Here is a 15782-nt window from a genome sequence, read left to right as displayed (position 1 = left end):
GGAGTACGATATCTGAGGAGGAGTTTTAAAATAAACAGATGACAAAGTTTTACTGTAAATTAACAGCATTTCTTACCATTCATATCCTGTATTTGTTCACGACAAACAGCAGGATCTTGGCAGGTAGATGGTGTGCAGATGGCTCAAATACTACAATATACTGGAAAAAAAACTGCACAAAATGTAATTTACCTGCAGGCTCTTCAGCCTTTAAGACTTATTTTCATTTCATGTGCAGTTTCTTTTATTTGGGAGTTTTGAATATGTTGAAAAAAACACTGAAACACTGAAAGAGGTTAAGTAGACTCCAAAATCCAGAAACCAACACGAGGGACAAGATGAACAACGAAACTTTAATAAAAGAACTTACTCAAAAAAGAAACAGGTGTAAACAAAAGGCGGCTGGGAATCCAGGGGACATAATTCAACCAAAGAAATAATCCAAAAAGACAACACGGGGAACAAAAGAATCACAGAGTATCACAGGAGTCGAAAGCACAGGGAAGCACAAGAATGACATGAAGAATGGAAGCACAGCAAAATAACAAAACACACAAGCACAGGTATATAAAGACAGGGGTAGTGAGACTCAGGTGAACACAATCAAGGCGGGACAAACAATCAGAAAAGGAGGGAAAACTGACAAAGACAGGAAATGAAGAACTAAACCAGACACAAGGTAAGAAAAATTACAAAATAAAACAGGAAACAAACTTAAGAAACTCCAAAACCTGACAGTATTACAACTAACTAACAGATAAAGGGCACTAGATAAGTCTGTTGCACATCAACAACCTTATTTTTCAATAAAATTCAAATAAAGTTTATCAGTCGGAGCAATGCTTAAACAAAATCAGTTTTCATTACTGGTTCTAAGTGTGGTTCCAGTTTTGTTTCGAAAGCTTGCTCTGGTGTTAAATATATTTTTCTTAGATATAAAAACATCACAGACAACAAACTTCAAATCAATCGTTTAATTAACGGAGGAATGGCGACAGTGCATGTGTATTTTTCTAATCTTTTAGGGTGATGATGTGGTCCATCATAATCTGGCATCTTCACCATTGAACAAACTTGTCAGCTGCTGATTTATCTTGTAATCATGTTTTATTAGTGTCATCTAAAGTGTAAGAGTAGGCGAAAAGCAGACACACACACCACACACACACACACACACACACACACTTCTCAATGGAGAGATCAATACATACAGTCAGGTTTACAGGGCAGTATTGGCCCCTCTATAAAAACAACAATCTATAACTCCATTACAGGAGACTGAGGAGCTGAATGTCGAGCTCTGAGGAGATGGAATGAGTTCAGGAGCAGGGGTCTTCATGACATTAAAGTCCACCTCTTCCCACATTGTCTAACATTTGCATGAGGTACAGCAGTCATTTAAACGGTCAGTTCACCCAAAAGATCAAACTCATCAAACCGATTAGTGTATGTTCAAGCTCAATTTTAAATGTGGACAAAAATCAAAGATCCCACATACTGTTGACTATTTGTACTCAGATAAAGGATAGCAGCATGTCTTTTAAAGTCTAACCCAGACTTCAGCGTTTCAAAGAGTGAATCTACTCTTGAATCGACCGACAACAAGTGAGCGACACTGTGTGGTATTTATTGTTTTGTCATACAATCTCATGCACCTGACAGTAAGACTTTCTCAAGTAAAACTTCAAAGTGAACCCAATTTTAATTAAAATTCTGAATACGAACATTCGAATAATAACATCACCTAATAATTTCTTCATCACAAAGTCATCAGATTTGAACCGGTGGTTTCTGTGATTATGTAACCATTACTTTTATTCTCCCCATCAAGGACTGCAACAATGCTTTGCTAGAGTCATGTGTTGTCAAAATTAGACCAACTGAGTCTCAGATAACACCTGAGCTACGGCAGACACATCTAGCCAGCGATCGATCGTCCTGGAATCTTCCATCAATACAGATTCTCTGATCGCGAGGCCACCTGGCTGCCCATTTAATTGAATCTGTTTTCTATTTCAGTTCACTGTCTGGAATTTACTGAGGCGCTGTATTGGAGGTGTGGTGTGCCAAATTCAGCTAAACGAATTAAACACCCATCCAGTTTTACATCCAGCTTTCTCGAAGAAGGAGCTTGTTCATGTTTAAGTTCAACCACACACTGAGAAAAGCAGGTTGTTTTTATCTACATCCATTCACTGTATTCGCTTTTTATTTACTACATCTCCCAGAATCCCTGTGCAGGGGTGGACTTGGTAAACTGGTTCATTTAGCTAGGACCTGAAGACAGCAATAGCAAAAACTGAATGAAAATTGAAAAAATATGTTTCTGATAACTGGTTTTTAGGATGCACTTTCCCTTTAAGACTCCTCACTTTAATCACTTTTGTTTGTCAAGGTACACAAATCAATCAAGTGATTGTTTTTTTTTTAACCAAATAAAATGAACATGTACAGTAAAATTATTGATATATTTTACAGGACTAAAAAGGTCTGCTCTCATGTGGTTTGACTGCATTTCCTGTCCTCACCGTCAGTTTGTCGATGGGCTCCTGCAGCCACAGGCGGATGAGCGTGGCCAGGGTGTAGTAGAGAATCAGCAGCATGATGGGGCTGACAAAGTGGTACCACTTTCGCTGCGGGTGCATAATGAGCTTCCATGTGTAGGAGCAGTCGCTCTGGACGATGGGGGAGATGCCAAATACACTGCAGAGATGGACAGACAGACAGACAAACAGACAGGTGTGTGAAGATAGGAACAGGCCACAATTGAGATAAACACAAACTTTGGCCAAAAACAAAGCTTAACATTTTGATAACACAGAAGTCAACATGAACATCATGGTCATACAACTTTATTTTATTTTTAAGATTTTTTTGATAATATATCAATGGTTTAAGTTGTTTTTCATAACAAAAGACCAAATATTTGATCTGAAACCATCAAATATTTGGTCTTTTCTTTCTTGTTCTCAAGGGTAAAAATTTGCTACTTCTCTTGGTTTTACGTGATAGTAAATTTTATTTTTTTAGGGGTTTATATTGTCAGTTGGACAAAAAAAAACAAGATTGTGTTTTAGGATATTGTAATGTAATTTTTCACTGTTTATTCATGCATTTATCCAAGTAAATAATTGACAAACTAATCAATTAGGAAAATATTTATTAGTTGAAGCAATACGCTGTTTCACTGTCCTATCCTAACTAAAGAAATGGCTAAAGATGTTGTACCTGACAAAAAATAGAACTTTTGCTCCTTGAATCCTTCAACAGGCCTGAGAGGAGGCAAAAACGCTTGAATACTCAAGCTTAAATCTTTCTGTTCTGGCCTAAAGTAATTAAATAGTGAATTCGATTGTTCTCATTAAGATAAGTGTATTGTTCAATTCATTACACTCAATTCAGCGTGGGAGGCCTTGTGTTCTCCATCTTCAAAACTGATTATCGATTCCAGAAACCAAGCCAGAATGGATGAGGGGAAGCAAAAGTAGAAAAGACTGTAGGAACTGCAGAGTCATGCAGGCACAGACAACGTAGGAAGCTGAAGAGGGAGCAGAGCTTGAAAGCTAAGCTCTCAATCTACCAGCCAATTGACTTGCCACATACGGTCACGAGCTTTGGGCAGCGGCCGAAAGAATAAGATCACGGACACAAGCAGCGGAAATGAGCTTCCTCTGTGAGGTGGATGGGCTCAGCCTTAGAGACAGGGTGAGGAGCTCAGATTTGTTAGAGCTGCAGCTCCTTTGTGTTGAAACGTTAACCCAGGATATATTCAGGACACGCTGCTGGTATTATATATCTCATTTGGCTTGGGAACACCTTGGGATCGCCCAGGAGGAGGAACATTGCTGAGAGAGGGATGTTTGGACTAGCTTACTTAGCCTGCTGCTATCGCATCACGCAGCCCGGACTGAAAACGGATAGATGGAGCTAAGGGGAAGTTCAAAGTTTAGTTAAGGCTTTTTTAAATATAATTTAAATAAATTTCAGAACGTTCTTGAGTGTAATTTTTACAAGTTTGACAAATGCAGACCCTGATGTTCTTAATATGTGGAATACATACCACGTTCACTGTACCTTGGAAATCTCACCAAGGAAGAGACGCTGTCACTCAAATAAATAAGAAACGTGTTGTACATCAGTAACAACGTCAAATTATCTTTAAGTGGACTTGACCTCATGTAAATAGCTTTAGAAATCAAGTGTGGTCTCTGACTTTCTGCTACATGACATTCCCGGAAAGAAAATCTCCTCCTACGCCCTATCTTTGGAATCTGAGAAATGCACTGAGGCTAAAAGTCTGCTTGCACCACAAAGGACGCTGTATGATTCACTCCTTTTCCTCTGAGCAGAATAAAGGTCATCTACTCAACAGGAACTGCACTGACGTATTCCAGTGACAGCCACATAGATTTAGATGCCTCCTGAGTCTTCTCTTTCTATGCCATGTGGAGGAGGGAACACCCCCCTCTGACCCCGTCACACTTCCTGAACATTTTTTTTTGTTGCAGCTGGGGAAGGCCCGCTGGTCACATGACTGGGGACTTCCATTGTAAGGATGGGAGACAGGAAGGTGGAGTGGAAGCCAAACCTCTCAACAGTCTCACTCGACACCCTGCCGACGACAAGGCCAAGTCACTGTCAACAAGCACAATTAGGGCAGGCACTACGGTGGCCTATTGTCAAATGGGGGCGGCACATATTTACGGCTGCAGGAGTTTCCCTCTAGCCGCCCGAGGGCGTGCAAAGAGGAAACAGGACAAACCACAGGAGAACCTGTTCCTTTTATCATGACATTGGGCCTCAGTTCTCGTGTGGCTGCAGACAGAAATACCTCAGGCCTGTGGAAAGTCAACATGAACGCATGAAATAGTTGGCCTGTTCATGTGAAGAGTGGTCAAAGAAGAGCCCATGCCACCACCGTGCACTTTTCAAATTTAGGACTTCAAATACAAAAACAAAGAACTCCTTTCCAAAATGAGAAGGCCACTGAGAATTACACCCATTCTCCCATTTTTACTGCTGGAAACTAAGTGAGTTAGTATAGAAGTTAATAGTTATCATTGGTGAAATGTAGCCTTTTTGGTAACATTTATGCTAGTGAGTAGTTTGAATCAATGGTTCCTAAACTTTTAAGCAGCCTTTTTTGGTCTCATTTCAAAGATTTTTTGAGACCCCAGGAAGTGAAGTTCCAGTATTTTATTTTTAAATATTTTAGAGGAAAAAAGAGCTGAAAACATCCAGAATCTTTTTAATTTTAAAGAACTCAAGAGATCAGAAGAGGTATAAAGTATTGAGTATTTTAATAGATTTTAAGACTTCCTAAAGCCCAAAAGTAAGTATTTTTAGATTTCTAAAGATGTTAACGCATGCAATATTTCGCAAGAAGAAAATAAAAAAAATAAAATGTTTATGTAAATTTAATTGGCAAGCCCTCAGATTTGTGTTGGGACCCTCTGGAGGTCTTTGCCCTCAAGTGGGGAAGAACACTTTCTCATACAAAACTGCTATAGCATTGACAGTTTAAATAGACTATTATTGATTGTGCAAATGGTGTGAGAGGGGTCTATTCGTTGTAATGAGCTTGTTTTCTAACGACAAGCCCATCAGTGCAGAACTGTAATCACACCTTAACTGCCAAATGAATCAGGAGAGGGATGGGAAGGACGCAAGCTTTGTCCAAGGCAGTTTCAGCTATACATAGCAGTAAACAGCCTTGGTCCTGACACACAGCAGCACAGCTTTCAAATGAAAAACTGTGAGATCAATAAAGCCCTGCAACACCAAGGGCACTGAGACAACAGCCAAAGTGAGACGAGACGCAACTACTGAGCAACAACATGGCGTATATCAGACTGTTTTCTATTTTATATTCACGTGTCTGAACAGATGTTTAGTTGAGTAAACCCACTTTTGCTTTTAGTCTCATTTGGTTGCTTGTTGGCAGGATTTCTCAAAACTCTGGTAAGATTTTGAACAAAATTTGGTAGGAAGTTAGGCCATGGACCAAGGAATACATAAACAAAGAAGTTTTAAAATTATTTAATAATGGTTATCCTGGTAGCTGAGTATTTAAAGATTCAGTTTGATTGTGACTGGTTAAATTCAAGCCAGAAACCTCTAATCTTACTGCATGTGACACTCTCAAAATAAATGCAAAAAAGAAAAAATAAATATAATAATAATGTGATTGTCATTTTTGTACATTTCCCATTATTACAGTTTCTACATACTTGTATCACATTATTGTTTATCATGTGTTGTTATGATGATTAACACACAAACAGACATTAAAAATTTCTTAAAATCGTCTGTTACAATAATATAAAATGCAGAGGACTCTTATTCACAGTCATTATCATTAAAATAAATGTATAAAATCATCATCATCATTTTTATAATTCTTTGCATTCTCAGTTGTCAATCAGTTGTCTGTGAGCTTAAGGCACTTTTCTGCTACAGAGTCTTTATTCATTACAGCTGTGACTAACATATGTTGGCAAGATGTGCAACGATGTGGCTTTACTCCAACCACAATGTTTCCCTGCTGCAGCCACAGACAGCTGATTGCCGTCCTTCTCATGCATAATAAAACAACACTGGTTGTAGTGAAGAGCCTAAAAGCTCTGCTTCTGATATCGATGTGCTGTGAGTAGGAGTTTGATTTATCTCCCCTCCAGCCTGATGTGCCTTTTCCTTTGCCTTCTTGTTTGTAACAATAGTAAATATTTATTATCCTTTAAACAAACTTGCCTCAGGCGCAATAAATATGAGGAGCAAGTCAACATTAATATGGGTGTGTGCTGTTTAACTTGAGAAAAACCAATTCAACAATTCATCAACTGAACTACAGCTAACTTTCTTTGAACTGAGCAACTGCACATCGCCTTAAGGAAACTGGGTTTTGTTCTTAAGGTTTGATTTATCTCATTGTGTACACCGAATGAGAGTACCAGCAAAGTTTAAACTGGCAAAATAATCCAAATCTACAGCAAAGATAATACAAATTATTTAACTGATTTTGACTGATAAAAAATAGATGTTCATATATATATATATATAATATTTGAACCTTGCACATAAACTAGAAAATAAGGGCAGAAAATGTAAAAGACTAAAACGTACCAGGTAACATAAAGGATTTGGGCAGTTTCGGTCCCTGGATTGTGTGTCTGTTTTGTTGGCTGTTAACTCTGCATGTGTCTGACCTGATGTAGCTGTCATCCGGTGGGATTGACTCCTGGAAGAACTGGAACTGGTAGAGGTAGAGGATAACGAGATGTCCGGCGCTAAAGATGGCCATCAGGACACACATGCAGCTGAAGATGAGCGTGTCGAAGGTGCGGCGGATGGACCACCAGGTGCACAGGAACAGAAAGATGAAGAAGTAAACAGCAGAGGTCAAAGAGGGCAGCATGATGCCTGCAAATACAAATAGAGCGGATACAAATCAAAAATTAGCAACCTTTGTTTTCTTCAGTGAATATCGGGTAAATTAAATCTGAGAAATGGTGAGTGAATTTTAGAGAATATGAGTTTTACTGAATGTGGCAAATCTCACATTATGAATTTAAATAGTTAAAAAATTAAAGCTAAAAATTAAATACTCTTTGACTCACATTTAACATGTTTAGACTTTTAACTACAGTTAAATACACTGCACATGCAAAGCTGCTCACCTGTCAAGCCTAACAAGATGGTGACCACCACCTTCCCAGCAGTGGTGATCAAGTTCCCAATAATCTCCTTCACTTTGGATGCAACCTCCGCAACGAGCCGCAGGATTTTGCTCTTGGTGCTCTCCTTCGCCTCCTCCTCTGCCTCCTCCTCCTCCTCCTCCTCTTCCTCTTCCTCTTCCTCATCGTCCAGCTCCTCGTCCTCCTCTGCCTCATACCCCGCTTCAAAGTCCTCCTCTAGCAGGATGTTGTCGTCAAGGCTCAGCTTCTCCTCTTCTTCCTTGGAGGAGGATTACAGTGACACTTCAGTACTGGATGATGAATGTTTGGAGGTCAGAGCTCTCCATGGTGCTGAAAGCAGTTTCATACAGGTAGTGGTTGCATAACAATCCCTGTGTAGACCCCGGCAGGGAGTGTTTATGAGCATGTTTAGCATGTAGCATAGCACGTTTGAACATATGTGTAGTCTATGCGGCTGCTTGACGCATTATTAGCGATCCTTGGCAGATGTTTTCCTCTGAACCCAGTCATTTCTCTCTTGGTCTAATGAATTATGTGTCCCTCTTTTCCTGCAGTCTCAATAACACAGAGACATCATGACTAGTGAGCTATTCACTTTGATTTATGTAGAATACATAAGACAGCAGGCAAAGAAAGTAGCAGGTGATACGAACCCTGTTTTGAATCAAAAGCTCAGACGGTTCACTGACGGAAATAAAAGCCTGACCACAGCGCAGGCTCTATAGATGAATTCCTGCTGTTTCCCAGTAATGGGGAGCAATGCCATCTGTGCCAACGGGGCTCAGTCGAAGTGAAAGTGAATGTGGATTTAATTAACACTGAGTCATAAAGAGAAGGGAGGACTTGCCCAGGGGTGGGGGCTGTATTCCAAGTCATCAACACTCACAGGGAACTCTCTATTCAAACTCCTGCTCCCAGCTTAATGAGAACTTTAAGTACAGAGCAGGAGAAACGACTGTCATCTCTACCAGCCACGTCAGCAAGGCTGAAGACCAAATCTGATCAGTTATGACACCGAGAAAGCGGTACTTCTTGTTTGCTAACATTACATGTTATTGGACACACATGTATGTCAGAGGCATAAACTGTAGCTGTTGGAATTTGTGGTTGTTTGACATGTTTGGAGAAAGTCACTCCAACTAAGCTGAGACATTTCCTCTTCATATATACAGGCACATATTCATTTTCAGTTTTACAATTTAGTTTTCTGGACATAAAGGTAGGGTTAGGGTTGTTGCTTGTACACAGATTTTAGATGGTTTGTCTCAATACACATCCAAACCTACATGCTCACATTCTTCACTGTCTGTGTCAAGTCAGAGCTGAAACAATGAGTCAAATAATCTATTGTTCCACTGTTTCCCAAGCTTTTTCAAGTACCCAGCACCTACCATGAGCCGTCATGTCAATAATCTTGTAAGAAGTCACCTTCAGAAGCTATAAGAAATTTTAATAGATAAATAGATAGATGGATGGATAGAAAGATAAATAGATAGATAGCAGTTAAAGTCAGACACTGGTTTCAGGACGCTGCGTGCCAGATCAAATGAAACCCACTTGTTCCTCTGCTTCAAAGTCGGCGTTGTATTGGGCCATGTCCTCAGGCGGCCTCTTCTGGACCAGACTGCGACACAGCAGCCAGATGGCCAAGCCAGCCACGAACATGCCAATGTCGGGGATGAACACCCGGATGCCATTCCCTGCATCAGCACCAATCACACTGGGGACAAACAGAAATTAGAGTACACACACTGACAGAAAGCAGACACTCATTTCCTGAAAGTGAGGCTGAATCCCAATATCTCCAAAGTCTTGGGATTTGGAGCGATCCTGCAGGCTCGGATCACAATCGAATGATGGAAACTGGGACAGAGTACAACAAATTTAGCTGTGCATGGACGATCAGTTCTAATGTGAAACAGTTTTTCTGAGAAATCCACTGACTTGTGGTTGCTCTTTTGATTCACTTGGATAAGGTCCACAAATAACTGCTGTCGTGTGTTATGAATCAGTCCTGGGACGTCTGTCACATGTCACCTTCCGCTCTCTCTCCCTCACAGTGCATCATGCCTCTCTGACTGTTTAAAAAAGCCTAAAATGGTTCAGAGGCAGCTTACTTAAGTTCTCACTGAGCATTATTTCTCTACGATCTGCGTTCAAACACAGTGAAAGTGCACTCATATGAAGGGATACTATCACAGCAGTTATATCTTTCAGAAAACACTACCTGTTCACATGACTGCGTGGGAATTTGTTTTTTTGTTTTCCATGATTCAACTGCTCTTTTAATATGTGTTGTGTTGAGCGCTTCAGCTTTTATATGGAGTTCCACCCAATTTAATGAAATCTGGCTTGCCGGTTTTAGATGTATTGCTGTTAACAAGTGAGTGAAATTCCATTCAAACACAAAGGCCATGAGAGAGTGCAGATTTTTTTCTTTAACTGAACAGCGAAAAACATGTTTACTCCCTTGAAAACTGCATCCGTAGAACATAATAAGGCAGCGTGAACAATAAGCAGTGTTTTTTTCCTCATTAAACTACATAAAAGCAAGAGAAAAGGGCTCTCACAGATTTAGAGATTTTAGAAGTCATGATGACGACTGTCTGAATTCTCCACACTCCAGCTATTAATAATAATAACTTATAAACAAATAACGTTCATGCCAGTTCTGGCCCACACAATGTGTGCTTTTCATTAAGCCACTGAAACATGACATTGTTGGAAGTGTGGTGGTTATATCGTCGTTAGCAAACAAAGCTTTGTGACATTTGTTATTTGATTAGGCTGCTCACCTCCAACTAAATACCCAAAGAGTTGTTCAAACAGGAAGCTAAACAGCGGCGGCCGACTGTTACCATGACAGCTACAGTAACGTCAGGCTTCACTGAGATGTATTTGTGCAGCCTGAGGACAAGTTTTATGAGGTGTCATGATTGCATGTACAATTAAAGCAAATAAAAATTGTCCTTGAAATGACTAACAGGTTTCAAAACCTTTAAAACTCACTTTTATCATCCAAACCAATTTCTATTTCAGTTTTACAACAATCACACTGCATCCTGTGTTTGGCCACCAAAGTGTTTTCTTTACATTTCGTGCTGAGCTCCAAGTTTAATTGAACTGTTTACAATAACCAAAACATACTGGTGACTTTGCAGCACAGGCTGCAGGAAAAAAAAAAAAAAAAAAGTAACCAAATGTTTGGATCTACTTATGCAGCAACTGGTCATTTCAAACAGAACTAATTTCGTTTTGGCCTTGAACGGATACAAAGCTTTAAAAGTTAACAAGTTGAAAAGGGAGTGCTAATCAACGAGATGGAAAAGGCACATTCGGATAAATAGTTGAAACTCTGGCTGCTGTTGGCGAGTTTAATCTAATCAAGGACGTCTGTTTCCATGTGCTTTACTGTTGTGAAGCTTTGTGCATCCTCACATGGATGAAAGAAATGGAAACCGTCAGAGCCAGACATGACTGAGCCAGCAACTTTAATGACTCCTACTTTTCCCTGCCTATCATGTGAATTACAATAACAAAAGCGGCGCTCAGGCCGCACGGGTGAAATACGGAGATCGCAAAAATATGTTCTAAACCGCATAAATATGTGGCATTTAAAGGTCAACCTTGAGGAATCTGAAGGATCTTTCTGGATGAAAAGACACACAGAGGCTGTGAATTCTCTTTAGACTCTTATACATCTCACTGGAGTGCTGCATTTCCCTCCATATAGGCAGTTAAAGCGAGAAAGCATCCGCCTGCAAGGCAAACTCAGCTGTAAATATTGTATATACTGTACATGATCCTCAACACAAACAGGTAAATGCAGGCGGGATAAAATGTTTATGGCTCTACTTCCGCCACTTACAGTACGCTATCCACCAAGGGCTGTTGAGTACTGGAAAAAGGATGTTGCTGAGTTTGGACATTCCCGTACTTAGGAAACCACATCTAACACGATCATGAGGGTGTGAGGAGGCACACACAACTGCAAAAGCTTTGAAAAATAGGCCTGTCAACTGATTGTCAGACGTAACTGGGTTTAGCGTTCATCAGGAATCCACACAGGGACAAGTTAGGAGCATTTATCAACCATGTCAGATGAAGAGCCAGCGCGGCTAAATGCAAAAAGTGATTTTTAATGTTATTAAGAGATTACTATATAACACTTTGCACAGACAATGCAACCCTCTACATATACATACAGCGGACGTGAGCCACATGCCTGTTTTTAATTTTAAAACCATTTGATGTTGAGATTAAATAAAAATGATTTCCTTGATGTTCTGTTCCACAGTGTAAGATTTGTCATCATGTCGATCCTCCCTTTCATCAACAAGCTGAAGTCACTTTGCTGAGTCCTATCACTTCCTGAAAAAAATCACTAAATTGCCCAGCTAGGAGAAAGATTAATGCTCAGTTAAACAAAATCCACAATCGCACGTGATTGTCAGGAGAAATTTAGAAGCAGATCTTCTGATGGATGCTGGAAGCGATTTGTATTCTGGATCTCAGCAAACTCAGACTTATAAAGTAAAATGAAGAAAATAAATATGCCATCAAAGTGCAAAAGCACCATTATGAGGTGTACATGTGACTTCAGTGAATGAATTTGTTTTTAAAGTGTGGAATTCATTGTGATCTTACCTCTCAAAGCCAATTTGTCTTATGGATTTCTCCCATGTGGAACCTGGACAAACACATGAAGTCAGTTAGTGAATATTAAAATTGTTTGGCCAAGAACTAAACCTTAATGACTTAAATAAGACTTTTATATCACAGTCATTAAAAACAAATGGTGCTACAGGTGGTCAAGCAGCTGTTAGCATGATTTCCATTTCCATTACTGTATTCAGAATGTATACAGCCAATAACTTCTGTTAATTATTTACTATTACAACAATAAAGAATGGAGATCTAGCATGTAGAGCCTCTGAAAAAAAATTAATAAACCCTTAAGAAAAACTTTTTTCTTAATTTCAGCTGTTATGTGATTTTCAGGTGGCAGAAAATCATGAATTTTTCTGTTCTCACTGTTGAGATAACCTGCATGAAAAAAAACAAGAAAATAAAAACACTTCATGTGAGCTTTGTTTCCACAGCATGGACTGGTCGAAGTGTTCCTGAACGTCACTCCAGCACTCAGAGTGGGATTTCCAGGTATTCATCTGGCACAGAAGAACTGCCAAAAGGTTGACTGTTCTTTGTTCTGCTGCCAGAGAAAACATAACATCAGCTGGTCTCTTGAAGACTTCGACTCAATGACATATCGATATATCCGACTGTTTTGCTAAAGTATTAGGCAACTAATTAGGTGACAAACTGCTGCGGTGCTGAAGTTTCTGATTTATGGAGTGCAGAGAGGAGAGTGAAAATGTTAACACACTTTGGTGACAACACTCGAATCAGGCGAGTATAACTGAAAACAGACAGCTGGCCGAGTGTTAAATCAGAATGACTTCATCTACCTGTGCGCAAACTGCTTCCACTTTCAGCAGGTTGTTGGGCTTAAACAATGTTTTTGCTGGAATTACTGTTAAAACTGTATGATATGAAATGTTCAATTCCACAGTGGCATATAAAAGAAAGAAAGAAAGAAAGACTAAAGCATTACTTTGGGATGATGGTTCAGTATCTCTGAAGTACAGAGTATAGAAAATATTTTTAATAATCTGATATTTACAGTAACAAGCTCTAGTTGTACCACTGGTCTTTTGCAACAGTAGGTGTCACTTTGAACAGCTTCATTTGCAAATGGAAATAAAAGGTAAGTAGAAATAAAGCAAATAATAATCAAGTTTTCTCATAACTGAAACACGTCAAGTATCCAGTAAAGGAATGAGTCAGACTATTAGGCACTCAAAAACAGGAAACAGACTCTGAATTGCACTAAAGGTGGATAAAACAATAATGGACTGTCAGAACAAAGCTGTGGGTTTCTTCATTACTCATCAGTGACAAAAATAGCTGTAAGAAAAGCTTCACTGTCACAGATGTTATGTGTGTCATGTGGTTGAGGTAGAGGAGAGGATTGTGGAGGTCCAGTGCTCGGTGGACATCATCTGTGATGGGAGGAGCCCACATGATTAACCCCTGACATGACCTCTGACATCTTCACCCACAGTCCCCCGCCCCCCAACTGAGCGGCTGAGACAATAATCACTAGTCACCATCACTCCCACACATATACTGTGACTTCAAATCAGGATCACAGTAACTTCCCAAATTTACCTCAGTGACGATCTCCTCAAGCCCCGGTGCTCCTCATCTTCTAACTTCATGGATCTTTATTTTATACTGATAAAAGACGTGTGTTGCTGTGTTGCATTTTGATTTGATTTGGATAGATTTTTTTTCCTACTAGAACGAATGCTCCATCTTACCATGTCTCTACATATTAACTGACATTTCCATTGACACTGAATCCAACACAACTGGGTCACTACTGGTGCTGAGCCCACTCAGAACTGACACCCAACATGACATCTATAACCAACATTTAGATGTTTTAAGCTCATTGTTTTGGTTTTCAAAGCTTTCACGTCCACTACACAGTTGAGTCTCACTAATCTTTAAACCAAAATCAGACCGTAGGCAGAAAGCAATATCATATAGTTAAGCAGAATAAATACCACCTGTTGGTCGCTGGTAAGGAAAGTTGAACATTTAGCCAGCAAGCTTAAGACCAGGAAGATGACTCCAACAAAGTGGTCATATTCCTCTGAGTCTGCAAGACATTTCAGTGGTTGTTCAGTAGCTGTTTGCTCACATGTTAGCCGCATGACTTGATACAACAATGGTATATTCAGCTGTGTTTCTGAGAGTTTGTAATCATTTTTCCCTCTAGTGGTCAAAAACGGCACTGTGCAGCTTTAATTCAAAAGGCACTTAATGGGCATAAATAAGAATGAAAACTTGCACACACTGACATAAACAAAGTTGGTTGGGAGAGACTCTAAAAGTCAGTGCCAGTAAATGTAATGTCAACCATCCAGAAGTGCATCATATTAACTCTTCACTTTACAGTTAACTGTACAGAACCTTAAGTGAACACGATGAGGCCCATCCCAGAAACTTGCACAGGAGGAGATAAGGACCACTGATGCTCTTATAATCCCTAATAACCATCCACAGAGGTTGATAAAGGTCATAGATTACTTTATGCTCCATTTAAATCTTCAAATAGAAACTCTTCAGCTTAAAACATCATTTCCTAGTAACCTCAGGCAAAACAGAGTGTGTTTTACCAAGTCCAAACATCTGCAACACCTAACTTCACCCAGTCCAAACTGAGCTCACAGGTGTAAAAGAAACCCAATCCTGTGTGCGATATCATACACGAGGAATGCCAGAGGTTAAGTCAGGTCTGCTCTATAGGATGAAGGATGGAATATTGTGTAACAGCGTCTGAACCCAGCATGGAGGAAAAGAACGTGAGAGTTTCTGCCTGTCGTGGTGAGGCCGCTATTCACCCCAGCTGAGCACCAAAAATACCTGTCCTCAGACTTTATGTGAACATCATAAAATACCCTTTGTATCCACTGGGTCATTAACCTCTCTGCGAAGCATTTCTTTGGGCTCTCTCCTCTATCTCTGGGGCCTAACGCCAGTTGCCCTTTTCCGTAGAGAACAGTGATATGCAGCGTCAGCATTTCAGCAACTATAATCGGACAGCCAGTAAGCGGATAGAAAATTCGGTTAAAGTCTCACATGTGGGGAGTGGTGGACAGGATGTGCGTGAATACGGAGGGCAGTAAAGGTCAACAATGCTGTCTACGGGACTTAATGAGGACCATCCCTGAGGAGCTGGTCACAAAACAACCCTTCAATGGGTTGTTTACACCTTACAACCCAGTGAAATGTCCATTGCCATCAGATTTGCGTTTGTTGTACCAGCTCACCAGATGGGTGGGGGTCACCAGTAAGAACAATAAAATTCAAAAAATGTAAACAATCACAGAAAACATTGTTAAACAAAATAAGACAGTCTCATGTATTCTTTTGTCACTATCTGACAATTAAGTTGACATTATCTTAAATGAAGTGAGCCCCACCCATCTGGTGCTCTGCTGAATGTAAACGCTCAGG

The 15782-nt window shown here is 39.9% G+C and overlaps 1 protein-coding gene across 5 annotated transcripts in view; it reads right to left on the bottom strand.

The window, feature by feature from the left end:
* LOC124069088 (piezo-type mechanosensitive ion channel component 2) overlaps window positions 1–15782 on the bottom strand; it is a 69614-nt gene that overhangs the window by 38687 nt on the left and 15145 nt on the right. For 3 of the 5 annotated variants that reach the window (XM_046407837.1, XM_046407838.1, XM_046407839.1), the window contains exons 4-8: window positions 12342–12384; window positions 9252–9414; window positions 7677–7953; window positions 7206–7419; window positions 2529–2703 (exon numbers count right to left, since the gene is read on the bottom strand). In XM_046407837.1, the coding sequence (XP_046263793.1) occupies window positions 2529–2703; window positions 7206–7419; window positions 7677–7953; window positions 9252–9414; window positions 12342–12384 (872 nt within the window). Of the gene's footprint in view, window positions 1–76; window positions 172–370; window positions 2354–2528; window positions 2704–7205; window positions 7420–7676; window positions 7954–9251; window positions 9415–12341; window positions 12385–15782 lie in introns of those variants that run through there. The other 2 variants (XM_046407841.1, XM_046407840.1) reach the window with 2 other exon arrangements.

The sequence above is a fragment of the Scatophagus argus genome, chromosome 13 (genome assembly GCF_020382885.2).
Source record: "Scatophagus argus isolate fScaArg1 chromosome 13, fScaArg1.pri, whole genome shotgun sequence".
Classification (NCBI taxonomy): Eukaryota; Metazoa; Chordata; class Actinopteri; family Scatophagidae; genus Scatophagus; species Scatophagus argus.
Note: the sequence above shows the minus strand (reverse complement) of the source record. Positions and strands in the feature narration are given on the sequence as shown.